The sequence below is a fragment of the Daphnia carinata genome, chromosome 10, assembly GCF_022539665.2.
Source record: "Daphnia carinata strain CSIRO-1 chromosome 10, CSIRO_AGI_Dcar_HiC_V3, whole genome shotgun sequence".
NCBI lineage: Eukaryota > Metazoa > Arthropoda > Branchiopoda > Diplostraca > Daphniidae > Daphnia > Daphnia carinata.
In genome coordinates, this window is record NC_081340.1 from 1,224,995 (window position 1) to 1,250,987 (window position 25,993).

General features: G+C 41.6%; 2 protein-coding genes across 2 annotated transcripts in view; one reads left to right on the forward strand and one right to left on the reverse strand.

The window, feature by feature from the left end:
* LOC130702208 (larval cuticle protein 2-like) overlaps nucleotides 1-25,993 on the reverse strand; it is a 90,188-nt gene that overhangs the window by 21,347 nt on the left and 42,848 nt on the right. The window lies entirely within an intron of this gene.
* LOC130702304 (aminomethyltransferase, mitochondrial-like) lies at nucleotides 9,886-11,521 on the forward strand. The gene is given in 5 exon segments (XM_057523977.2): nucleotides 9,886-10,367; nucleotides 10,425-11,029; nucleotides 11,032-11,091; nucleotides 11,172-11,339; nucleotides 11,342-11,521. Coding segments are annotated over 5 exon segments (1,209 nt in total). The 5' UTR covers nucleotides 9,886-10,104; the 3' UTR covers nucleotides 11,455-11,521.

Genomic DNA, 25,993 nt, shown 5'->3' on the forward strand with positions numbered 1-25,993 from the left:
GCAACGACGGCCGCCGCGTTGGCGTAGCCTGGGAAAGCTCTCCTGGCTAGTTTCTTGGTGGTCTTAGGTTTTGTTGTTGTCTTCACTGTTGGTTTCTTGGTAGTTTTTGGCTTTGTTGTTGTTGGTTTCGTCGTTGGTTTTTTGGTTGTCGGCTTTTTCGTAGTCGGTTTCTTAGTTGTCGGTTTTTTGGTGGTCGTCGGTTTTTTGGTGGTTGTTGGTTTTTTGGTAGTAGTTGGTTTTTTGGTAGTTGTGGGTTCCGTTGTGGGTTCCGTCGGTGGTTCCGTCGGGGGTTCCGTCGGGATCCCGTCGTCCACCGGAAGCGGGGCGAACGCGAGAGTAGTAACCGTTTCATTCAAAAACAGCAGCGCGATGTCGTTTTTCCGGAATCACGTGATTGTTAGCAAAAAGGAGACACATTCAGAGATAGGAAATATTCTTCTAGACGTGCTTCTATTAGTATGGCGTGAAAACTCAGAGGAACTCAAACATCATATTTCTTTTTTACGAATTCACAGCTTTAATTTCAGGAACATTAGAGTAATCCAGCAATCGAAGGTAGGATAAATATTTCACGTTTTTTCTACCATGTTCCAGGATAACCACTTTTGGCACAGCCTCAGAGAATGTACTGCCATTGCATCGTACGTATCATTTTACATTTGTTTTTGTAAATATCTGATTATATATTCGTTTACTTGTTTCAAGTGACCTGGCTTTGTTTCTGCTTTCAATCCAAGAATCATGAGGCCATTCTCTAACCACAACCTGTCAGCCTATCGAGAATTGGTATAGTAGAATTCTAGTATATTTGCAGAGGCACTAGTTTTTTATTACAGAATGATCAGAATTACAAAAACATTGGAAACATGGCTCAGAAGATGGAAATGTAATGCTTACTTCTTTAAAATTATGTAAACACACAGTCAAATTCTAGGCATATGTAATTACATGTAAATATGTACAGTATGTACACACAAAATTGCTTAGTTTATCATCCTTACCATACCTAACTCCTCCCCGTTTCAATTGACTTGGTTATTTTGCGCTCTAGTGTCTCTCATCTGCTCCCCGTCTCGTCTTCCATGCTGCCCTTTAGTGTTTGACGAATACACAATGGTCCGAACAGTATTTGGAATTGTGGTAATTCTCCCTGCATCAACCATTGAAAATTTGAGTGTGCTTCAAAAATTTTCACAGCTAAATTAAGGCCACAAGCTTTGCAAGCTAGATATTACTGTTTTAGGTTTTTGATCCACTTTATGGCGCAATTGTTTTTAGAAGTCTAGCGTCTGCAAGACAAGACAATCTGCATATTCCATTTCTGAAGGCATATCTCTACAGGTTATTAACCCAGCGGCTCACAAATTCATTTTAGCTGCCATTTAAACGATATTCGCGTTTTTCACCCTGTTTTTTTCCGGAGAAAAAAAAACGTAGACGAAGAAACGAAAGAGAACTACAGTAACTGAGTTTCATCGTCTGCTTACAGCAGTGCTTCAATGACTGCATGGAAAGCGTCTCTGGCAACTGAATGGGTTGACTGGAGTCACTGCTATTCGAATAAATTTTTACTTAAAGTACATTGAAACTGTCGTCGCAAATGTTTTTATGTTCGATGATAATAGATAGAATGCGATAGGTTTTAATTGTAGAACATGAAATGGGGTTAATACCAGATATGAATTATAAATATCACTTGAATTTTCGAGACAAAGGCGCGAAAATATCTGAACAAAAAAGAATTTCCGCATACATGAAATTTGCAATAGAAGACAAAAAGGCGTGCGTACATTCAGTTACATTCAGTTACATACAGGTATCCCATTCGTCTGTCATTTTGAACACTAGTTTCTCCCTGCCTTTTTATTTTGTCCACTATTGAATCGCTCACTTGAAACGCCCACTGTAATTTTGCTACTTTTCTTTTAATTTGCCTTTAATTCGCCCACTAGCATCGCTCACTGTAATTCTGCTACTTATTTTTTAATTTGCCTTTAATTCGCCCACTAACATAGCTCACTGTTATGAAAGGAAATTTGATGGGCTACCGATTGCTTAATTGAAAAAAAAATATAAAAGTGATATTGACAACTACAAAATGAAAGAAATTTTTTTTTTTGGCACAAACTACCGTTCACTTTGTCTTTGTAAGAATACGAACAACACTTTTTCAAAATAAACTTGGCCAGCAATAAATAACACCCTTAATAGTCAACGCGACTAGCGACAAGATTGTAATGGGCGTTTGTTTCAGTCGGTGATGTCCGACTTTGCCTTTGACAAAACGCCGTGGCGTCAAGTTTTATCAACCTCTTCCTCTCATTTTTTTTTTTTGTGTGTCGATTAGCGCGCCTTGCAAGGGCGAATACGCCCACCTAAAAAATATATATATATAGTTGGACCTCTATTCTTCTAATAGTTTAAAAACAAATCCCGCTGTATACCATTTTTTTCAAATGAAATTTTGGCAAGGCTCCAGGTTTTCCAGTTGCATATATGGCGTTATAGTTGATTTCCAATCATTCATGACTATTCCGCACAATTTTCAAAGGTTAAGTTATCCATTTTTTCAACTGTACTTGTACTATCAAATAATGATTAATAATCACCACCGCTGTGTAATATAGTTACAACGTAAAGCGATAAATAAATTTTTAAAATTCTATTAAGTTGATGCCAAGTAAAATTATGGCGCAAAAGTGATGCCAATATACAGACACAATCCTCACAATGTTGTCAGGTGGGAAATAGTGCTGACGTATGCAGTCCGTAGCCCGTATCTCCCAACACAGTGTTTTTTTTAATTTTTAGCTTTTCAATCACGCCTTTTTTATTATTGTTAATTGATTATGCTTTTCTGAAAGGAGAAAGAAATTGCGACAAAGTTCATTTTTTGCTTTTCCGTTTAATTATCTGTATTCCACGAAAATAAGCATCTTTAGTTCGGGCTGGCATCAACGTGATTCCGATGGAAATAACATGGGTATATAAGACTTGATGGGGACAGACATACTTTGAGGAGTGTCAGCAATGTATGGTCTAGCGAAAAATGGTTACTTCACTAGAAGTAGGCGAAAGGCTGGAGAAAATGGATAAATCTATCAGGCTGGATCATAATATGTGGTCTGTTAAGGTGTGGTAGGTTCGATGCCAATCGTCCCCGTCGCGGCCGCTTGGCCATTCCATGGTTGGCAAACACCAACATGGTTTGGCACAAAGTTCAAGTTAGATAGGTGGAGCTAAAAATAAGCCGAACAGACATTGCTCGCATTCCTCTTTTGTCATTTTTGACTGGCCGTTTCACTTATTGCTATTTAGATTAGATATGTTCCCGACAGAATTAACTAGATGTTACCATCTCCATATTTTCTCTTTATGGACGGTCAAAGCTACGGCTGCGATTAATACTTACACGTGGAACGATGAAACGCCAAATTATTCAAAGCCCAAATACCTTTGGCGTGGAGGGACAGCCTTATCAGGTCATCTTGCACAAGTTTAGCGTGAGGGGTCTGTTTCCTATGCTCTTACCATAGCCGTTCATTCAGGAGTTTATCAAAACGCTTTCATTCGTTTTTCTTTTGCAATGCGATTTAACTTTGTTTACATTTTGTGCCTCATAATTAAATTTACCTTATAACGACTACAATTTTTTTTAGAAATCTGCATTCACCAGCATAAAAAAATTGAAAACTAAGACTTTACAATTTGAGACAACGCGCAGAAAGTATTGGCAACCAAGGTCAGCGCTTACACTAATTTATTGAGCAACGACTAACAAGGCAGAATCGAAGAATTGTTGAACCTCACGCTAAACAATTTGATTTTGATTGAGCTTTATATGCACGATTGGTTTGGGCTTGGAAAAAAAAGGATTGCGTATAGTTTTGGCGTCACTGCTGCCATAAACTACCTCCTCTTCAAAATTAATAAAAGTGCGCATCTCTTAGCCACTTAGACAACCATAATGGATTTTTTCTTTCTTTCCTTAGGTACTTACTTCTTACTTCCCTAGATACCTTAGCCTTGAACTCTGATGCAGATTGAATGCAAAAGGCCACATATATCCGTCTTTGCCCTAACGCAAAGTTCCAAAATTATCCCTTTTTTTCTTCTTCTTCGGCTGTAATGCGAACGCCTATGCCATCGACCTGCTGATGACGGGCCTGTTCTTTCTCTTAGACACAGCGAAGGAAAAAAAAAATGGTTTCAATCTTGGCGAGTTGGAAGAAAAAAAAAATATTTGTTTTGTCAACATATGCGCTTGTGTTGAACGCAGCTACTAAACCCCGTTTTCATTTTTTTTTCCACATTATCTCCAATAGGCAAAAAAAAAAACAAATGCGTGCGCTTCTTCAAAAATTCAAAACAGGGGAAAAACATGGCCTCGTCTTTTCTTATTTTTTTTAACGACACATATAGTCCGAAATTTTTTTTTGCTCAAGGCATAAACTGGATTCAAGCCGAGAGTTAGCCTGATCCTGATCACAATTTGCCGCACCTTTTCATCGGCCAAAATTCCAATAAAGTCTTCAAACTGATTATCGTCTGGCCCCAGAAAAAAACAAACAGGCGTACGTGACAAAATAAGATAATAGGAGTGGGATTTGAAAACCATGTTGGTTACGACTGATCGTATACGTCGCTAGTAATGGACGTTAAATTTTGGCTATACAAAACGAAATATTTCCTGACTGAGGTACAACTGCGAGTAGCGCAAAAGACGCGCAACGTTCCCCCGTAGTTTGTTCTTTCGCGAATGGTCGTATAAGGGAAGTGAACGGTGCGAAATGATTAACGACTTTGATGGTCTATATTACATTTTATTTATTACCATTATTTTTATTACAATATTACATTTTCCTGTTTTACACCAACAAAATGTAATATTCTTCCCCAAATCCGCCAACACCGTAGCAAAATACTGGGTTTATTAGAGCGGTTTGTTTGTAAGAATTTAGACCATTTCCTCTGGAGCATATAGCAGAAAAAGATATTGCTCCATTGCTACTTTAAATAAGTTCAGGCGAAGGAGTGGGTTTCTAACCAGGAATGGTAATTCCAGGTGAAAATTTAATTTTTCATTCGGTCTAGAAGTGTGTTTGAATTAAAATATACACTGTAAATCTTTTTGTGCTACCAAATACCTGCTAAATGGTAGATAAATGGAAACCGCTACCACTAGGCAACCAGAAAAGTAGAAGTATCTGCCAGATTTCCATTGTCTACCATGTAGCTACCAACCAGAAGCAGCTACCACGCTTTTAGTGGGATCTACTAGATATGTGGTAGATGTATCAATCAAACCAAATAGAAATCCCAGTTTTATTAAGTTATTTGCCTGTTTATACACAGGCATTCATATAAATAATGAAACAAATTTCAAATTCCACCGTTTATTTCCTTGGATACGGCTTATATCCAAAACACATCACAAGAAAATACAAATATTCTTGATTGGAGGGAATATTAGGTTCCAGTTCAATCTGAAATGTCAGATGAAGATTTGTCCACAACATAATTGCAAAGATCAGTTTGTAAGGTTGAAACAGAAGGGAAAACAATGTTTGGGATCTTGAATACAAACATATCAAAAAATTTGTAGAACTGCCTCAGAAATTTAGGATACTCCAAGTTAAATGCGTGGAACGACGCGTAGAGCACTTGAAAAGCATGGGACAGGTCACTTCCAACAGGAACAAGCGTGAAGTCAAGAACCACAGTGTAGTCCATAACGCTTTCAGCGGAGCCGCGGCAGATGATAAATGGCTGGGAAAGATGCTTTGGCTTCTTTTTGATGAACTCGTCCAGGGAAGCATTTTCCTGCAAAAAACAAACTGATATTAAGATTAAGCGCAATGCGATGGTGTAGTTTCTAATTACCTTGAGATACACGATGAAAGTTTCCAGAATGTCTTCAATTGGGGTATTTTTAACTTTACCAACGTCAGGGGTAAGTTTGATGAGGTAGTACAGCCCGGCAATTATCCCTGAAAATCAAAATATGTACTAACGCCCATACAATTTGAAATGTGCAAAAATTACCTATTGCGTTGTTTTTTGGATTAGGCTTGATGGACAGCTGTTTCTCCTTGAGAGCTCCAATTTTCATGATTTTGGGTAGATATATCTGACTGAAGTTCACGTCGAAACTTTCGGAAGAAGGATAACGAAGCCTAAAGTCGTTGACAATCTAGGATAGAAATATAATTAGAGCATATATTATAACATATTTTATGTTAATTTACGAGTTGGCCCTTCTAGAAGTCGACAAAGCGTGGGTAGGCGATGAGGTAGTCAGTAGCAGACTTCAGTACTTTCCGTTTGCCTTGAAAATCGCGGTACTTAAAGGTGAATTCCATGTACTCCAGAATTTGTTTTGTGTTCGATGGAATAGAACAATGATCGCGGAGCCAGATTACCTGAAACAAACAGTAAATTAAGATAGGTTATTAACAAAATGTTTGTACGAATAGCTTTCGTGCTTTTTGTACGCCAAATTTCGCGTCCTCTTTTTCAAAACTTTCCTCTTCTTTTGCCTTTTTACTTTTTTTGAATGCTTCGGGGCTTGAGTGGTTGCTGCGTCTTCTTTTCGACCGCATTGTTTTCAAACGGACGTCGATGAAGCCCGAACTTCGGTTATTGTGTAAATTTAGCCATTCCGGATGGTTTTCTTGATTGCTCTTCAGGCTGGGGAAGAGGCGGACGATGGCAACCGACAGTTTTTGTTTTTGATCAGACGTTGGATTTAAATGACCAACGTCTTTACAAAGACTGTCAGTGCAAATTCTTACCAAAAGGCTCTTTTCCTCGAGAGACATGACCACTTTCTTCTTCCCCGAATACGTTTCCAGCAGTCTCCTACCATCTTCCGTTGCACTTAGCCTTTCGTGAACATTGTAGTTTACCTAGAATATTAGAAGAAGTTTATAAGATGTTATGTAACTAAAATTCTATCACCAATACTTCACCTGACTAATGTTAAGTGGGGAAAACGATGCAGAAGATCCCTGTTTTGAGGCGTTGGCAAGGCTAGCTACAGGTGTTTCAAATGGTGGTTATGGTGTTGTCAGAGGAGTAGCCTGCACAGTGTATGAGGAAGACCTCCCAAGCTCTTCAAAAAGTGGCTGCGATGAAGTGCTATCCATAAACTGTGGAGAAGGAGTAGCCAATAGGGAAGGATGGTTTTGTGAAGAAGCTAGAAACTGTGAAGAGAGTTGCGGAAACTTCAAGGATTTAACCAGTTTCCTAAGCTTCAGTTTTTGTCCAAAGCTCAACACATTCATTCTCTCGATGTCATCCTCAGTCATCTCTAGGAGAGCTTCACCATCAATGCCATTATCTAATACAGAAAAGAAATTAATAGACACTTAAATCATACAATACAACAATTGTAATACTTACCAAATAGCTGATACACAAATTCTTCATTGTATCCTTTACTCAGTAAATGGTCACTTAGTGCAGCCTTGCTGAGCGTTTGAATGTTTTCTGACATTCCCTACTAATTTCTCCCTAAAACTGCACAATCACACCACACTGAAATTACTTCAAATACAATTTAAAAATTATGGAACAAACTCACCTCAAATTATGCGTTGCAAAATTCAGCCGAAGTGTTTGGTCCATACGTCGAGATGAAAGATTAAACGTGTACTGGCCGCAAAAAATGGCGTGGGGGCGTAGATACACATCAAACTTAAAACAAAAGAAGCACACTAGTCGCCAAAAAAATGCGGGGGTGTAGATATACATCAATGTTAAAACAAAGGATAGATGCCCTACCAACCGTAAAATACAACACTCCCCCCCCCCCGGCGGTTAGTGCCAAATGTGGTAGACTTACATCTACGACACTAGTGGTAGGTATATGGTAGATATGTTCTACCACGTTGGTATACGAGCTACCACATAAAATATCTACCAAACCATATACCATCGTAAAGGTAAGTATATCAACTAAAATGGTAGCCGATTGGTAGTACCAAAAGTTTTACAGTGTGATTGCACCTGTTTCAGTTTCTATTGTAGCATTTTTTGCGTATTAAAAGTTTTCTAGCATAAATTAGGTTCCGTATAATAATAGGACACAGCAAGTCGCGAATACAGCTCATTTTTTATAATCGTCAAATAGTTCACCGTATTGGCGAAATTTAACATTTAAGCTCAAAAGACGCCATAACGTGCAGCAGCCTTTTGTCAGCGATGGTTGAACAGTATAAAAGACTTGATGAAACAACTTCTGTTTGTAGATGTAAGTTAGATATAAGTTAGATGTAAGTTAGATGTAAGAAAAAGTCAGGTTGGTACAGTGGTTCGAGTGATAGGCGGCAACATGGGCCATGCAGCCTATCACTTGTGAATCCAAATCACGAACCAAGCACACGGTCATTCCTCCAATACTGTGACCGTACTTAGTGCTCAATGCAATGCAATGTCCTGGCTTTTTGCGTCAGCTTGGCCAAATAGGTGCACGGGCATGCCTAAAGGGTAGTTCACGGCGGCGCTTAATTTTGGTTAATCTAAATATTTTTTTAACTCGTTCCAAGACCATTTAAGTGTTACGAAAAACTTAATGCTGTTTGGTCTCAGTCTCAGTCCACCATAATTTTAGAACAAAAGCGAGGAACCAAACGAGGTTATTTACGTAGACATTTTTGCGTTGCGCAGTTCACTTGAACCCAGTTGGTAACACATTGCATTCGAACGGATTCGAATGCAATGTCCTGACTTTTTTCGTCGGCTTTGGGCTCGACCTACGGGCAAAAAGAAGCACGACCATGGCCAGTTCCAGACAACACTTAGCCGTGATTTGTCTAATTGTTTTTGTTTTTAATCCGAATATCTTTTGAACTTGTTATCTTCTATGACTCTGAACCATTCGGGACAATTTTACTGATCGGGAGATGCATTTCGGGGTTCGGGTCGTCAAATTTTTTCCCTTCCATTTCGATTTTGATCGGAGCCTATTATCGGGAATGCAACGCCGATTGCGACGAACCAATTTAGGCAGGTTATAATGATTATTGAGTTATAATGGATTATTCCAATGAAATTGACGCTTTACATTTCATCTGAACATCACATCTTTTTGCACTTAATGCACAATGCAAGATAGCAACCTCGCATTGGGAAAAAAATGCAGAAACTCCCGAAACATACTTTAGTCTTGCATTCAAAATGTATCCTGACGAACGACATCATCTTTATTCATAAATCATCCGCCTTTCACATGTAAAAAAAAAAAAATCTTCCTTAGAGGATGTAGTAGTCATTTTGTAGAATTATTTTTGAAAAGCATCAAGAAACGGAGCCTACTCCTAATGCTTCCGTTGGTATTTTTGCCCATCCCTCGAGTACGGAAACTTCCGATAAGATAAAAATTTTTTCAAATACAATTTTGGGGAAACAGTACATTTTAAAACTTACACCAGGACTATTATCGACAGAAGAGAAAAAACATGACAAACGCTTCGAATTTAGAAAAGAATGAAGTATTTATGATATTAAAATTTAAGTTGAAATTAAAATTAAAATTTAAGTTTAGTTACCCTAGCGGGTAATCTATGTACAGTACGAGGCGCGGTTCTCGAAACACTTGGACGTTTGCGTTTGCGTTTCGGCTGTGTTTCTCAGAAACAAACGACGAGCGACGAATGGAGGCATCCAATGGCGTTCGATGAGTGCGGAACAAATTTCACGCCAACCACTACCTTCTCGAAATTTCATTGCACATTTTATTGGATTAGTTATTATTTATATATATATATATATATTGTATAGGGGTTTCACGCAAGTCGTGTCTTCATCGCTTTCCAGTCACAACAGGTAACAGGTTTTTGTTTTGGACTTTTTTGAGCTGGCAACGGATTTGAATCGCCCGGTATTGCTTCTATCAGTCGCATTTTAAGCTGCTGTCAACAGATATCAGCTGTTGCATTGTTTTGTGATATTAGGACTTCATATACTCAGTCTGACTAGGATTCACGCGTTTACAAAAAAGTTTAACGCTATTGATAAGCCGAAAAAAATTGTGTAACAGAACATTCTAATCTTTCCGATAGTTTAGGCCAGTTAGGTATTGTTAAACATCCGACTAAAACAATGTTGAATATTGCCCGACAGTATCGTAATGCATCAAAATTTATTCCTTTGATAAGTCGTACATTTTCCAGCGATAAAAGTGCCCCAAAGAAAACGTGTCTTAATGATTTGAACGTTAAACATCATGGGAAAATGGTTGATTTCGCTGGGTACTTGATGCCTGTGCAGTATGCATCTGAAGGAATCGCTGCATCTCACAAACATACTCGTTCACATTGCAGTTTGTTTGATGTGTCTCACATGCTACAAACCAACATTCACGGGTAACCATACACACAGCTAGTACCTCGGTGATTGTCACAATCCATATTTTCTTCTAGGAAAGACAATGTTAAATTCCTTGAAGGCCTAATGGTAGGTGACATTCAGAGTCTTCCAAGCAGCCATGGGACTTTATCTGTTTTCACCACAGACGATGGAGGAATTGTTGATGATTTTATTGTTAATAAAACCTCGCTAGGTTACTTGTATGTAGTTTCCAATGCTGGCTGCAGGGACAAAGATTTGTCACTTCTTAACTCAAAATTAGCACAAGCAAAGAAGGATGGTCTTGATGTTGATATAGAAATTTTGGAAGGAAGAGGATTGCTGGCTGTACAGGGCCCCTTGATGATGTCTATACTGCAACCTCATGTTGATATTCTTCTTGAACAGCTATACTTTATGACAACATCTGTTGCTACTGTTTGCGGGGTCCCCAATTGTCGAATTACTCGCTGTGGTTACATTGGAGAAGATGGCGTAGAAGTGTCTGTTCCACCTGATGCTGCGGCAGATATTGTTGAAAAGCTCTTGGATTCCTCAAAAGGAACTTTAAAGTTAGCTGGACTAGGTGCTCGGGATTCTTTAAGGCTCGAAGCTGGCCTATGTCTTTACGGAAGTGACATGGACGAGAAAATTGATCCAATTGAAGCATCCTTGGCTTGGCTGTCGCTAAACGCCGAAGATTGGCTGCAGATTTTCCCGGAGCAACCAACATTCTCAAAGGTCTGCAGTCTGCTTCTGTGATTTAAGCAGCCATTAATGCACCCAAACAAAATTGTAACTACTGATTACCTAATTTGCAGAACTTAAATCCACTACCGGCCGGCGCCGAATGGGTTTTGTGTCTCGTGGACCACCAGCTCGAGGACACACCCCTATTCATTCAAAAGACGGTGAACTGATAGGAGAAATCACCTCAGGATGTCCGTCACCTAGCTTGCCGGGATTAAACGTGTCTATGGGCTACGTTGATCCCCCTTTATAAAAAACGGAACCGAAGTGCAGTTTGAAATTCGCAAAAAAATGATTGACGCTCAAGTAACGAAAATGCCTGTCGTGCCTACCAAATACTACATTAAAAAGTGATTAATTGTTGATGGCCCCACGCCTTAGTTAAAAAATTTATGTGTTCAATATAGATTATATATCTTTACTAACGTTAACCTAGCTTGCTTTTATTACTACGTAGAGATAAACCTAAGTGGAAGCGGACAGTTTTAACAGATATTTCCCTCAGTTAGATAAGCCCCTACATTCTTAATTACGGACATGCCAAAGACATGAAGTATGTCAAGTGACTGGAAAGAAAAATAATGAATAACCTTCCTATCACATAGAGCACAATATTTTTTTTTTTTTGCTGAGTTTAGTTACAATCCATCTTCCAGTATCTACAGTGGAGAGAGTTGAAATTCGACGAAAAAGTTAATCAAGTAACAGGTTACACGGAAGAGGAGTCCTTTTAAAGTATTTGCAGAAAAAAGAATGCAAAAAAAAACAGAAATTTTTATTGAACCTTCCTTAAAATATGGTAAATTCATTTGAAAAAAGTCCTGTGGGGCTTCTTTTTCTTTTGACGTTCGATTTTGTCCTGCTGGCCAAAATATTGAAACGATGACTCGTCTGACGCATCTATCAACGGCCGTTTCTTCTGTGTTCGCTGATTAGTTCCCGCCAACCATAGTGAGTTCCGGCGCATTTTGTTTCGATAATATTGTTTCAATATTTCTCGCTGTTCATACCATTTGTTTCTATCGCGGTAGGGTTCCTCCTTTGCTGGTTGATGAATAAAATCTACAGCCTCTGTGAAAAAGCATTACATAAGGTGAAAAGTAAATGTTTTATCTCATGATTACATATGTATTTCAAAAAAGGTTTAATAAAACTTTCTTTTTACCTTTGAAGCGTGTATCTCCAGTGGAAAAAACAGTGGTTCTGTCCACATTCCTGCATTTTTCCAGTAGCTTTGTTGCTCCACCTGGCTTGGTTCTTCCCTTTTAAAGGTTATTCTGTGTGCTTTCTGAGCGACTGGTTCCTATGGCACATCTAAGCATTGTTCTTCTGGTTCAACGCCAAGATTGTTCTGATCGAACAGGGCTCGCAGCGAGAACTCTCCGCCCTTGCCAATGTCTACAATGTACATAAAAAAATATCAACGTGTCCAGAATGAAAGAATGAATGAGTTTTGTCATTTAATAGGGCTTTTGATGTCATCACTATGTTTTGTTGATTAGGTGCATGTGAAAGGTTTAAAACAACGTGACACACTAGGAACGTAATCTATACTCTATAAAAAAACAAGGAAAAGAGGAGGAGCCTGTGTCCGTCACATTGTGCTTTTGTTGTGATTGGCTGGTGCAAACTGTCGTCTGCTAGAGTGAATTGGTGGGATGGGGATTTGGAAAACTAAACTACAGTATGTTCCAAAAGAATCCGACTACCCCCTTAAAAAAAAATGCCCCCTATCAACACTTAGTTAAGTTACTTAGTACTTTATGTGGGTTATGCTAGTATATGGGAAAACGCGGAAAAAACTATACTAGACGTTTCTATGGAAACCAGACATGAATTAGCTCGCGTCCTTACATCGCTAAGGGGTAAGGCAAATTGCCGTTAGGCAAAGACAAAAATTTTTACAAATCTACTACAAATTGTATTTGTATTAGGCTACGAGAGACAGACTTCGGAATGGGAAGTCTCGTCTCCATGGTAACTAATTTAATGAATCATAGCATACGCGCCTTTTTCAAAATCTTTGTTCTTATGCGTTAAATTAGTATAAAAACGGGGATTGAACTACTGAACTGACACAGTTCATTAGTTATTCATCAGTTCATTAACAGTTGTGGAAAGAAGGTCTGTGGTATCGTTCGGCCTAGCCGTGTACTCAATAAATCATTTTTCCCGAAAATTCATTGTTTGCGCTATTTTCGCGAAACATTTATATGAACTGTATCAGTTTTATAGTCGAACCCCCGTTTTTATACTAATAAATAAAAAAAATAAAAAGAATTAAATTTTGATCATTTAACGCATAAGACCAAATATTTTTAAAAAGGCGTGTATGCCATGATTCGTTAAATTTGTTACCATGGAAACGAGACTTCCCATCCCAATGTCTGTCTCCCGTAGCCTAGTGCAAATACATTTTGTAGTAGAGTTGTAAAAATTTTTGGTTTTGCCTAATGGCAATTTGTCTCACCTCTTAGCGATTCAAGACACTAGCTAATTATGTCTCGTTTCTATGGTAACGTCTACTGCATTTTTTTCCGCATTTTCCCATATTCTAACATAACCCCCCTAAACTAGTAAATAACTTAGCTATACGTTAATAGGGGGCATTCTTTTTTAAGGGGGGTAGTCGGATTTTTTTTGGAACATACTGTACGGTTGGAATTACGGATTTGGGCAATTTTTCAGTCTACGGGCTTTGCTTAAAACGGGTGGACGCTACAGTAGGTAAGCCGACGGGCAGAGACTGTACGGTGGAAGATGGGCAACTACAGCGTTTTTTTTGGTGGGCAAAGGGGGTTTACGGGCAGAGACTATTCAAGAAAAGATGGGCAGTGGGAAAAAGTGGGTGGACGGGCAACTACAGCTTTTTTTTGGTGGGCAAAGGGGGTTGACGGGCAACTACAGCGGCCGTTTTCCTAGCTGAGACTGTGAGGGAAAGATGGGAAAAAGCAAATGAAAAGGTTAATGGGCAACTATATCGGTCGTTTTGGCAAGCTGCGAGTGGGCCGACGGGCAGCAAGTGAGTCGACGGGCAGCGAGTGGGTCGACAGGCAACGAGTGGGTCGACGGGCAGCGATTGGGTCGACGGGCAACGAGTGGGTCGACGAGCAGAGAAGGGGCCGACGGGCAGCGAATGGGTCGACAGGCAGCAAGTCGGCGGGCAGAGAGGGGGTCGATTGGCAGCGAGGGGGGCGACGGACAGAAATGGGCTGACGGGCAGTGAATGGGTCAACGGGCAGCAAGTGGGCCGACGGACAGCGAGTGGGCCAGTGGCCAGAGAGAGGGTCGACGGGCAATAACAGCGGGCTTCTTAGCGGGCAGAAGCAAAAAGTGAGTGGACGGACAACAATAGCGGGCGTTTTGACGGGCGGCGACTGTGACGAAAGGGTGGGCAAATGCAAAAAAAAGGTAGATGTCCCCCAGCAGGCAATTTTGCGGGTACAATGTGAGTTGACGGGCAGAGTGTGGGTTGACGGGCAGAGAGGGGGTCGACGGGCAAATAGTGGTATGACGGGCAAAGAGTGGCTTGACGTGCAGAAAGGGGGTCGACGGGCAACTTCAGCGGTTTTCTTGACGGGCAGAGAAAGTGAGGGGATGGACGGGCAGAAACAGCAAATGGGTCGACGGGCAAGAAAGGGGTATTTTTGATTTGTAAAACGAATTAAGAGTAGATGGGCGAAGGAATTACGTGGATCAATTTTCTGATAATAGCTTAAGGATAGGCTAGCGCCACCTAATCCCCGGCCCTGGACGGGCCCAAAGGTACTAGTCTATACTCTATAAAAAAACAAGGAAATTGGAGGAGGAGCCTGTGTCTGTCACATTGTGCTTTTGTTTTGATTGGCTGGCGTCAAAACCGTCGTCTGCTACAGTGATTGGCTGGCGCCAAAACCGCCGTCTGCTACAGTGAATTGGTGGATGGGGATTTGGAAAAGTAAACTGCGGGGTGCGGATATTGTAGGAAAATTGGTTTGTGTGATTTCCCAGCTACGCGTGTTGCCGAAACTTAAAATATTACCCGCCTACATATGAACCTTATTGTAGTGTGATATAATGTGAATAATAAATATATGAATTTTAATTTTGATTACTGGTTTATTGTTTATGGTGGTTATTACATTAAATTTTTGTGTTATTACAAATTATTATTTATTTTGAGCCATTTCCTTCTTGGCTTTTGCAAGGGCTTTTCTTGCGTCGACCATCAAGTTGTGCGCAGTTAGATGATTTCTCTCCGCCCTATAAAGATAAAGACATTAATTGTAAATTAAAACAACTGAACTGCAGAAATGTAAGTATCCATTTAGTTAAAGCAACAATTGTTATGCCATGGAAACGGTTAGTTCAAATTTCTCAAAGTGCAAACTTTTGTAAAATTTTTAACAGGTTTCATTCATGTTATTGATAAAAGTAAAATAGAAAGGAAATTTTTTTAAAATTTTCTCCATCTGCCTTACATCAATACTGAATGGCAAACTGTAAAAAATTTTAGGAAAGACTGCGCTTTCAAAAATTTTGTCTACACGATACCATTTCTAATATACATAATAATATATGGATATATAATATGGAATACAATACTTACAAATTAACTGCAACTTTGGCTAGAAAAGCATTCTTCTTTAGTGCATTGAATTTTTGTTGTAGTTCTTGCAGTTTTTTTTTTTTTTTCCATTTTTTTTCTTTTTTGTTCTTCTCTATTGTTTCCTCTTCTGTTACAATTATATGTTGAGACATGGAGAGCTCAACGTCCTCTTCTATTACCATAATAATTTCTAATTCTAAAACGTTAAAATTATTAATAAGTTAATTAACGTTAATTTTTAAGAAATAAGTAGGCTTACCGCTGGTCATAGGATTGGCGGTGAAATAGGACTGAAACGAAATAGGACTGGAGAAATAGGACTGAAAATTTCCAGTCCTATTTCTACCGGAGAAATAGGACTGGGAGAAACAGGACTGACTTTTAAAATCTTTTAGGACATTCCTATTTCTCCTCGGCATCAGTCCTATTTTTCCTTAGAAATAGTCCTATTTCATGTACCTTGTTCCAAGAGGAACGATGAGCCTCCAATCTGGTGGGCATTGTATTGCGTAAGAGCGCCGGCTTATATCCATTTCTCTTTTTAAAAAACCGATGGCGTTTACTCATTATTTAAATGGTTCACAAATTTTTTATCTCTTATCCTATTTTAATTTGAATTGCTGGGGAACGTGAATTATTTTGAATCAAATAGAGTTCATTTAATAAAATACTATTTAGAGCAAAATCAGAATATGTAAGAGCTGTATATAACGATAGATGTATGAAATAGTAGAACATTAGTTCAATTGGAAAAGTTGGTTATGACCACATAAAGTGCAATATGAGTAATAAATATTTCTGTAGTATGTCTAATAGTATTTTGTTAAATGAACTCTATTAAATACAATATAGTTCATGTTCTCCTGTAATTTAAATTAAAATAGGATAAGAAACAAAAGTTTTGTGAACCATTTATCTGATGAGTTAACACCATCGGTTTTTTAAAAAAGGAAATGGATATAATGCGGCGCTCTTGCGCATGGAGGCTCATCGTTCCCCTTGGAACAAGGTAAATGAAATAAGACTGTTTCTCACGAGAAATAGGACTGATGCCGAGGAGAAATGGGACTGTCCTAGATGTTTTTAAAAGTCAGTCCTATTTCTCCCAGTCCTATTTCTCCAGTCCTATTTCGTTTCAGTCCTATTTCACCGGCTACCGGCCATAGTAGACGATTTTAAGTTTTTAATGGGCTACTGCTATTCTTTACCTTAGAAACTTTCACCTAGATGGCGTAATGGAATGAATGTTGCGCAATAGTAACGGTTTTTTTTTGAACTTTCTTTTGTATTCCCACTGACTTTGCTTTGTATGCTCATTCAAACTGGCTTTGCCTTTGGAAATATTATTTCATTGATTCCAATTTTCAATTTAAACGTGAAAGTTTCAACAATCAACTACAGCAAGTTTCCTCTGTTCCCCGTACAATTATAAGACGGTAATAATTAATTTAAGGTAGCACAAATAGATACTGAAATTGCCCTGACCGTTCCTGTTTTTAAAGTCCATGTTACAGACTCTCGTGCAAGAGCTGTAACAGAGACAGATGATGGATGTTAGATGAAGGTGAATAAAGATGACGATGATGTTTTAACAAAGGAAAAGGGCTTTATTTCTGAACTAGAAAACGCTTGATTAGAGAGTACAACAAAGGAAAGAGAACAAAACGGATTCGGGACTTTGAAACAAACTAGACAAAAAAAAGGAGCGAGACAAAAGAACGAGACGACTTGTCTGGGTGGTTACAAAAACGATACTACCCTTTCCCGTAGAAAGGGTTAAAAAAGAAAACAAAAAAGGCACACAATACATGTGTAGGCCCGTGCCGCTGGCAGCACCGTAGGTGACAGCGGGACCCACCGTTCTAACAGGTGCAAAGAATAGACATAAATACCGACTTCCCACGTACAAACAAGGCATTTCTAATGGCTGGGAAGATCTTTATACGTCTTCTTCGTGCCGCAGAGGATTTGATGATGGTCGCTGGTGTGACATAGTCCGCACTGACGAGGGTGTGAGCAATCCAGGAGTCTCGTGTGCCCAGCCACGGACGTCGGCACGAAGCAGCCGAAGCACCGACGTTGTTGGAATAAGATTTCCAGCCGATCTTGGTTGGTGAGGAGCATGAACTCCTCACACTCAGCAATCTTTTTCTTGCATGGCGTCAGCCCCGAGACGTGCGATTTTAAAAAGCACCAGATGTTGGGAGTTTTCGACGGGACGATTTACGTAGGACGTTCTGGAATGGTGGCCGGCATGGTTACCGAAGCCTCGGTCGCCTTTTCCCGATCCTTACGCAGGAGGGACCCGACGTACTTGCTCAGCAGGGTCTCTCTTTCCGTCTTGAAGTGCACGTGGACGTCGACGAGGTTTTGCTGCATCTGGCTGAGCTCTTTGTCGATGCGAAGAATCGCACTTTGGTACGCATAAACCTTTTTCACGAGTTCCCTTTTTCCCTTTTCCAAGTCTTCCATTGCCTCGTTGATGTTGGACACACATTCTTGCTCACGTTCCCTACTCACTTTTAGTTTGTCTTTCACGGATGCGGCTGATGGAGGTGGATGTTCTGCCATGTCAAACGTTTGACGTAGGGTTCGCACGCGTTGTACTTAAATGAAGTTGGGTCGACTGAATGCCGTCTGCTAACGTAATAGGTTAAAAAGTTTCCAATTTTTCAGTGTTACTAAACAGCAAGCGAACTGACTTTCGCCCTTTGCCCTATATTTGAACTTGAATATAGGTGGCGTTGAGGGCAAAGGTACTTGTTGACTCTTCCACCAGAGTTTAAGTTGCGATTTTCCTACGTTGCTTACATTTGTGTTTTTACATTACGATTTACTTTTACAAGGGGAGCTACTAATTGTAGCTCCATTACAATCAGTATTTACACTTTACAATACTGGAATTGAATTTACGCTGTTGAAGGTTCCATTTTTTCTTCTTTTGCGTAAATTTGTTGTTTTTTGACTGGTACCATGATACATAATTTGGCCACCGGCCGAATACATGGTTTCGGATGATTGGTAAGTTTTACTTTTACCACTCGAACAACATTATCCGTTGCACTGGGGATAACTTCCAACACTTTACCCATCGGCCACTGCCCACGCAAAGTATTTGGTTCGATTACAAGCACGAGATCGCCCACGGTGACGTTAGGCCTATTTTCTTGCCACTTTCTTCTCTCGGTTAAGTGGGGAACGTATTCACGTAGCCATCTGTTCCAAAAGTGCTGAAGGATGGCTTGACTTTGCTGGAACTGCTTGTTGGTTACGTTCAGGTCTTCCACGTCGGCCAATTGCAGGGGCACGTATGGCCGAGCTCCACCGTGTAGAAAGTGGTTTGGCGTTAACGGATCCGGGTCTTCTGGGTCCATACTAAGATGAGTTAACGGACGGGCATTTAATAAAGCTGCCACTTCAGCAATTACAGTTCGTAGCACTTGATCCGTGACTAGGCAATTTCCGATGCTTGTCTTCATTGCCCGTTTGCAGGATTGTACAATCCTTTCCCAAACACCACCAAAGTGAGGCCCATGGGGTGGAGAGAAATGCCACTCAATCTGTTGACAAGCCATTAACGTCTGAAGTTCTTCGTCCTTGGCAACAAGTTCTTCTAGGGCTTGTCGTAACTCTTGCTCGGCAGCGACAAAGTTTGTCCCATTGTCGCTGTAAACGACTTTGGGTTTTCCCCGTAGGCTAACGAAACGGGAGAAGCAGAGTAAAAACTCCTCCATACTGAGCCCGTTGGCCATTTCCAGGTGAACTGCTCGTGTGGTAAAGCACGTGAATAGGCTGATCCAACGTTTTTCGTGTCTTCTTCCCCGACCACCAACTCTTACGGTCAAGGGTCCGAAATAATCGATCCCTGTGTACGTAAACGCCACCAGATGTGGTGTCAAACGATGGACTGGTAATGAAGCCATTAAAGGAGGACTAGGTTTTGCCGACGTGCGCTTGCAGGGCCAGCAGTTGTTGAGGACATATTTTACTACTTTACGTCCAGAGAGTATCCAGTAGCGAGAGCGGAGGTTCGTCAACAATCTCTCCGTCTTGACGTGAATGTTTCTAACGTGATAATCCCAAATTATCCTTTTCGTTAGGAGTTGAGATGCTGGCAGAAGAATGGGGTGCTGGGCTGCATAGTCGATCGGCGCGTGAAGTATACGTCCGCCAATTCGCATCTGTCCAGCCTCATCCAAGAAAGGCTGGAAGGTGCGAAGTTTTGATCTGAGTGGTAATTCCAGATTCTTGCGAAGGGCGTATACTTCCTCAGCAAAGGCCAATTCTTGCGCTCGTACGATGCATTTTGTCAGCGATGTTACCATTTCTTCTACTGTCAGTTCTCCGACAATGGGTTTTACATCACGAAGTTTTGCTCTGGCGTTGTTGGTAAATCTTCTACTCCAGGCTAGCACCCGTTGAATCTTCACCAGGCTGGAAAAACGTGCTACGACTCGGTCGATGACATGGTTCTCATCTTCCGTTTTGACTACCAAGACGCGAATCACGTTTACGTCTCGTTCCTCAGGCTCCGTAATCTCTTCCCAAGTGTACCACTCTGAAGGGTCTAGGTTCAGGAACGCAGGTCCTTGGTGGAAATAGGCCAATTCGTCGACGTCTCTTGGGTCGATACCCCTGCTACAAAGGTCTGCAGGGTTTAAATCTCCGGCAACATGACGCCATTGTCGACGAGCCGTGTTTCGGAGTATCTTTCCGATGCGGTTGTTGACGAAGACTTCAAATCGGCACGTCTTCGAGTGGATCCACCGCAGCACTGTTTGCGAGTCTGTGTGGAAGGTTACTTGCCTCAAATCAATTTCTAGTTCACGACAAATCGTGAGAGCAATGTTGAGGCCTTCTACTGCCGCCTGTAACTCCAGGCGTGGAATCGTGAGACCTTTTACCGGAGTGACGTGCGTTTTTGACATGACGAATGACACGGTGACGGAGTGGTCTTCAAATACAGTGCGGAAGTAGGCTACTGCTCCGAATCCTTTGGAGCTTGCATCCGTGAAGACGTGGAGGTGCTGTTGAGTCCAACGTCCTCGTTTGAAACGGAAGCATCTCGGTACTGAGATCGACTCCAAACTTTCCAGATGATCGTACCAGCAATAGAAACGTTGACTCAATGTTTCCGGTATGATGTCATCCCAACCGATCCGTTCTTCGTTGGTCCAGATGTCTTGGAGTAAAGACTTCATAACGAAGATAACTGGTGCAACCAGCCCCAACGGGTCGTAGACGCTAGAGATGATGCTTAGGAAGGCTCGCTTCGTGAGTGTCACGTTGTGTGGCGGCTTCCGAATCTTGAAAATCAGCACATCTCGTTCGCTGTCCCACATTACTCCCAGCGTTCTTTCGACGGGGAGTTTCTCCAAATCCAGATCCAGAGTTGGTGACGCGAGGCCAAATTCTCGTAGCGCAGCTATCACCATTCGCGATGACGACGTCCATTTTGTCAGATTGAAACCGCCTAACTGGAGAAGGGACTTCATTTGGCGGGACCGTTTGATGACCTCGTCTTCGGAGTCGAATGAGTCGAGATAATTGTCTACGTAGAAATTACGTCGAACGCTATCGGCTACGTCTGGAAACTGGCTGCGGTAGTCGTCGGCTGTCCTGTTGAGGGCAAAGATGCAGCTCGTTGGGGATGAGATAGCTCCGAATACGTGTACCGTCATCTGGTACGTTAACGGAGCTGAATTACTGCCAGGCGTCCGGTAGAGAAATCGGAAGGCTGCCTGGTCTGCTTCCGGGACTTTCACTTGGTGAAACATTTTCTCAATGTCCGCTCCGACTGGTACAAGGTTACGGCGGAAGCGGATGAGCACACCAAGCAGACTAACGAGTAGGTTAGGGCCTCGAAGCAGGTTTTGGTTTACCGATGTGCCACCAAACTCAGCAGCTCCATCGAATACGACACGGACTTTGGTCGATGAGCTGGAAGGGCTCACGACCCCGTGGTGTGGCAGGTACCACGTCTTGTTTGTCTCCGTCTGGGCTTCTTGGGTCGTTAGGAGCCGGGCGTGTTTTAACCCGATGTACTCCTGGACTACTGCATCGTACTTATGAGCAAACTCTTCATCCCGATGAAAACGTTGTTCAAGAGCGTAGAGCCTCTTCAATGCAGCTGCCCGATTGTTTGGGAGATTTACTTCGTCGGCTTTCCACATTAAGCCAACTTGATACTGGTTGCCAATACGTTTTACTGACGATTCGAGGATGCGTTTCCCACGTAGGTCATCCTCCGATAGAACAGGTGGTTCTATTTCTACTTCGTTGGCCTCAAGGTGCCAAAACTTCTTCACCAGCTCGTTAAGGTCTTCGGAACGTTCCTCGAAGGCCAGATGAGCGATGAACGGGCGTCCGTCTTGTGGTGGACCTGTTTGTCCACCCAGACACCAGCCAAACGGCGTCTTGAAGGCGATGGGCCCAGTCCTTCCAGCCGGCGGCTTGATGGAAGCTACATGATCGTGTGCCTCTGCGACGTCGATTCCTATCAGCACGGTCACGTCCTCTTCTTGCACGGTTGGGACGTCAATACCACGTAGGTGTTTCCATGATTCCAACTGTCGAGGGTCGATCGGCGAATTCGGCGTCACCTTCAAATTATCGACGGCGTAAGCGTGTTTGACTTCAAACTGGCTGCTACCATCACGAGACGTTAAGGTGAAGTTTACTACGGAAGCCGTTACGTTAGACGTGGCTCCGTCATACGAGACGACGTTGATGCGTTTTGATGGCCCAACGAGTCCCAACTTTCTTACTAAATCGCTCCGAATCAGCGTGGTGTCGCTTCCAGTATCAAGGAAACCGAAAGTGTCGACCCACGTTTTGCCAACTCCAACACGAACCGGTACGATCTTGAAACGTACACGTCGTTTTACTGTTTCCAGATGGGTCAAGGTCCCAAGGAAAGCTGTCGAAGGTGGCGCTGATGGAGCAGTAGGATCCGCTAACCTCCTTAATGGGATGAATTCGGATCCGTGAAGCAAGGTGTGGTGTCGGTTTCCAGTACAATCAGCGATAGTACAACTGACGTCCCTGGGACATTCCTTGCGTTCGTGTGTTCCCGTAAGACATAACAAACATCTTCCGGACTTGAATACCTTCTCAGCCCTTTTCGTGGGCGTGAGAGACATGAAGACGTTACAGGTTGAGAGATGGTGGCTCCTGCCATTACATACAAAGCATTTCCATCTTTCCGTCTTCTCGGCTGGCATCTTCCCCGATGTTGATCGGCTCCTTTGGGGCATGGTTGCGGAAGATGTTGATGCCGTTACTTTCGAACCTTCCATCGTCGTTACGTGTCCAATGGTCGACGTGTGTGGGAAGCTGGGTCTCTTGACGGGCTTCCTTTCGTCGAACTTTACGCCTTTGGATGTCGACGTGGGTAAAGACTCGAATACATTTTTTCCATGTTGCTTGCTCATGGATTTTAACGTCACCCAGTCGTCTAAGTCTAGAACATTTAGTTCTACTCCTGTCTTTTTACGTTTCTCGTTCCACTTATCCTTGAGGTAGGGCGTAAGTTTCGCTTCAAGGGCCATCAACGTTGTACGGCTGTGCAGCTCATGGGCATACTTCGACTTGGAGAGCGTGGCTACTGCACCATGAAGACGGTTTGCGAAAGTCTTGAGGCTGGCAGCATCTAAGCTCTTCAATGGCGGGACCTGTAGAAGGTCGTCGAGGTACGTCTGATCCATAATTTCCGTGCGACCGTACACCGCGTCTAAACGTTCCCACACCACGGAGTAAATCGTTCCACCTGGAGACATTCGCCGATTTCGTTTCGTACCTCTTCGGCTAGCAGTTCCTCCAACATAAAAAGAATTACCGGAGAATCTTCGTACTCTTCATACAAGGCCTGGAATTTAGCCTTGAATCGCGCGTAGTTCTTCGGATTGCCGTCAAATGGCTGGATCTTGAAGTTGGGAGGTTGTAGTCGGCTGCAACAGCTGCTGTGAGGACGATTTATTTGACTGTGGGGGTGAGAACGTTCGGAGTGTTCATCTTCGTCGTGATCCGTAGGGTCGCAACGGGACGTCATCGTGGCCATCGCACCTCGCCGCGGGTCTCGTGGAGATGTATCGGCGGCGACCAATCTTCTGCGATGACGTACTGCATCTTCCATCGTTCGGAGGGGTGACAGGGTAGAAATGTCTTGACGAGTTGGTAGGACTGTTGATCGCTCGGAAGGTCGTTGATCTTGAATCGGTCGTGGTTGAACTTTCATGACGTCTACCTCCGATCGAAGGTCTTCGATTTTGGCGTTTAACTCCACCTTAACTGCATCAATTTTCTGGTCTAACCCGTCCAACGTGTGGTGTGCTTCTCTGACTAGCGTGTTGTTGGCCGCGATATCTTCGGACGTGACTCTTGAACTATCAATGAGCTTACTAAGTTGTTCGCTCATACTCCTTAACGCCTTGTTGAGGGTTTCTGTGATGGAAGTTGTATTTGCTTCCATCTGGGCCCTTGCCGTTTCCAACTTCAATTCCAGCTTTAGCATATGTGCTTCTTTCTCCAACTCCCCTTGGGTTGCTTGTTGTAGAAGGCTGGCTGGTTTAGAGTTGGTACGCCTTTTTTCAGATAGCGTGGTACTACATGTGATGTCCGAAGCTACTGTCCCAATCGAGCTGGCGGACTGACTTGAGGAAGTGGCGTAGCGATTTGCGAATTTGATAACTTCAACGTGGTCGGTTTCGAAGTCTACTTCCCACTTGTCACATGCTTGACGTTGCTGCTCAGTGAGGTCGGATATACTTTCTGTATATTGGTGGTGAATTGATTTTACTTCGTCATAGATACGAATCAATTCGTCGCGCCATGCTGCTACTTGCAATTTCTTTAATCTGATGGCTCCCATCTTGTGGTCTTCCACTGCTTTTCTGAGCTGTGACGTTAACTTGGTGTGGGCCGCCTTTCTCTTCCCACGTTTCTTCTTGAGATCGTTTTCGGGAAGTAAGGGCCGTTCACTCTTCTGCCGTTCAGGTTTCGATACGTCTACCTTCGGGTTGGGGCCGTGTTCCCAAATGTGGCCAATTTCCATATTTTCGGCTTTGGGGGCGGCTTCACTCATGACGTAGAAACTTTATTTGAGGCTGATGGAGTCACACGTTAACGGATGTCGAGGATTCACGTAGATACACCGATCTTCTTGTCAGATGGCAAACGCGTGGTGGACAGGTGGGTGCCTTCAGGCTGGCGTGGATGTCTGCCAAAGGTTTACAGGGAGAATACCCGACAATTTTACAATCAAGCGAGGGTTTGTTACTAACGGGAACGGGATTTGCACGTGTTCGTCAAATCCCGGGTTTCGGCACCATTTATTACAGACTCTCGTGCAAGAGCTGTAACAGAGACAGATGATGGATGTTAGATGAAGGTGAATAAAGATGACGATGATGTTTTAACAAAGGAAAAGGGCTTTATTTCTGAACTAGAAAACGCTTGATTAGAGAGTACAACAAAGGAAAGAGAACAAAACGGATTCGGGACTTTGAAACAAACTGGACAAAAAAAAGGAGCGAGACAAAAGAACGAGACGACTTGTCTGGGTGGTTACAAAAACGATACTACCCTTTCCCGTAGAAAGGGTTAAAAAAGAAAACAAAAAAGGCACACAATACATGTGTAGGCCCGTGCCCCCTACAGCCCTGCCGCTGGCAGCACCGTAGGTGACAGTCCAGTTTTATTGCTTGTAACCTTTAAGTTATTTAAATAGTTATATGATATTTCTATTTTAGATGTAATTTAAAGGTATATTATAGTTATCTACATACATATATATTTTTGGTAACTGTATTGAAACATTTTATGTACTAGGTGTAACGTTTTAAATTTTTACCTCACCGTTACCTTTTAAAATCATTGTTTTAAAATTTTCCCTCATTCCTAATTTTAAAAATGTTAACAATGTTATATGTTATTTACAAACTCTATGTTATTTACGTGCCTATATATATATTTTATTGTAACTGTACCATTTTCGAGAAACCTTCTATTTACAATGTATAATGTAGTTAAATTTTTTCCTCTCACCGTTCCTTTTTTCAAATTATGTTTTTCAAATTTTTAGTTATTCATTAAATGTAATCATAGCCATATATTATTTACAAAGTTTATTATATCTATGCATATATATACATATATTTTTGACAAGTGTGTTATTTAATTTGAAAAACTTGATTATCAGTGTGTAACGTTTTCAATTTCTTCGTTCCTTTTTTTCAAATCAAGATTTTCAAATTTTTATTCATTCTTATTTATGAAAATATTAGCAAAGTTATATAATATTTACAA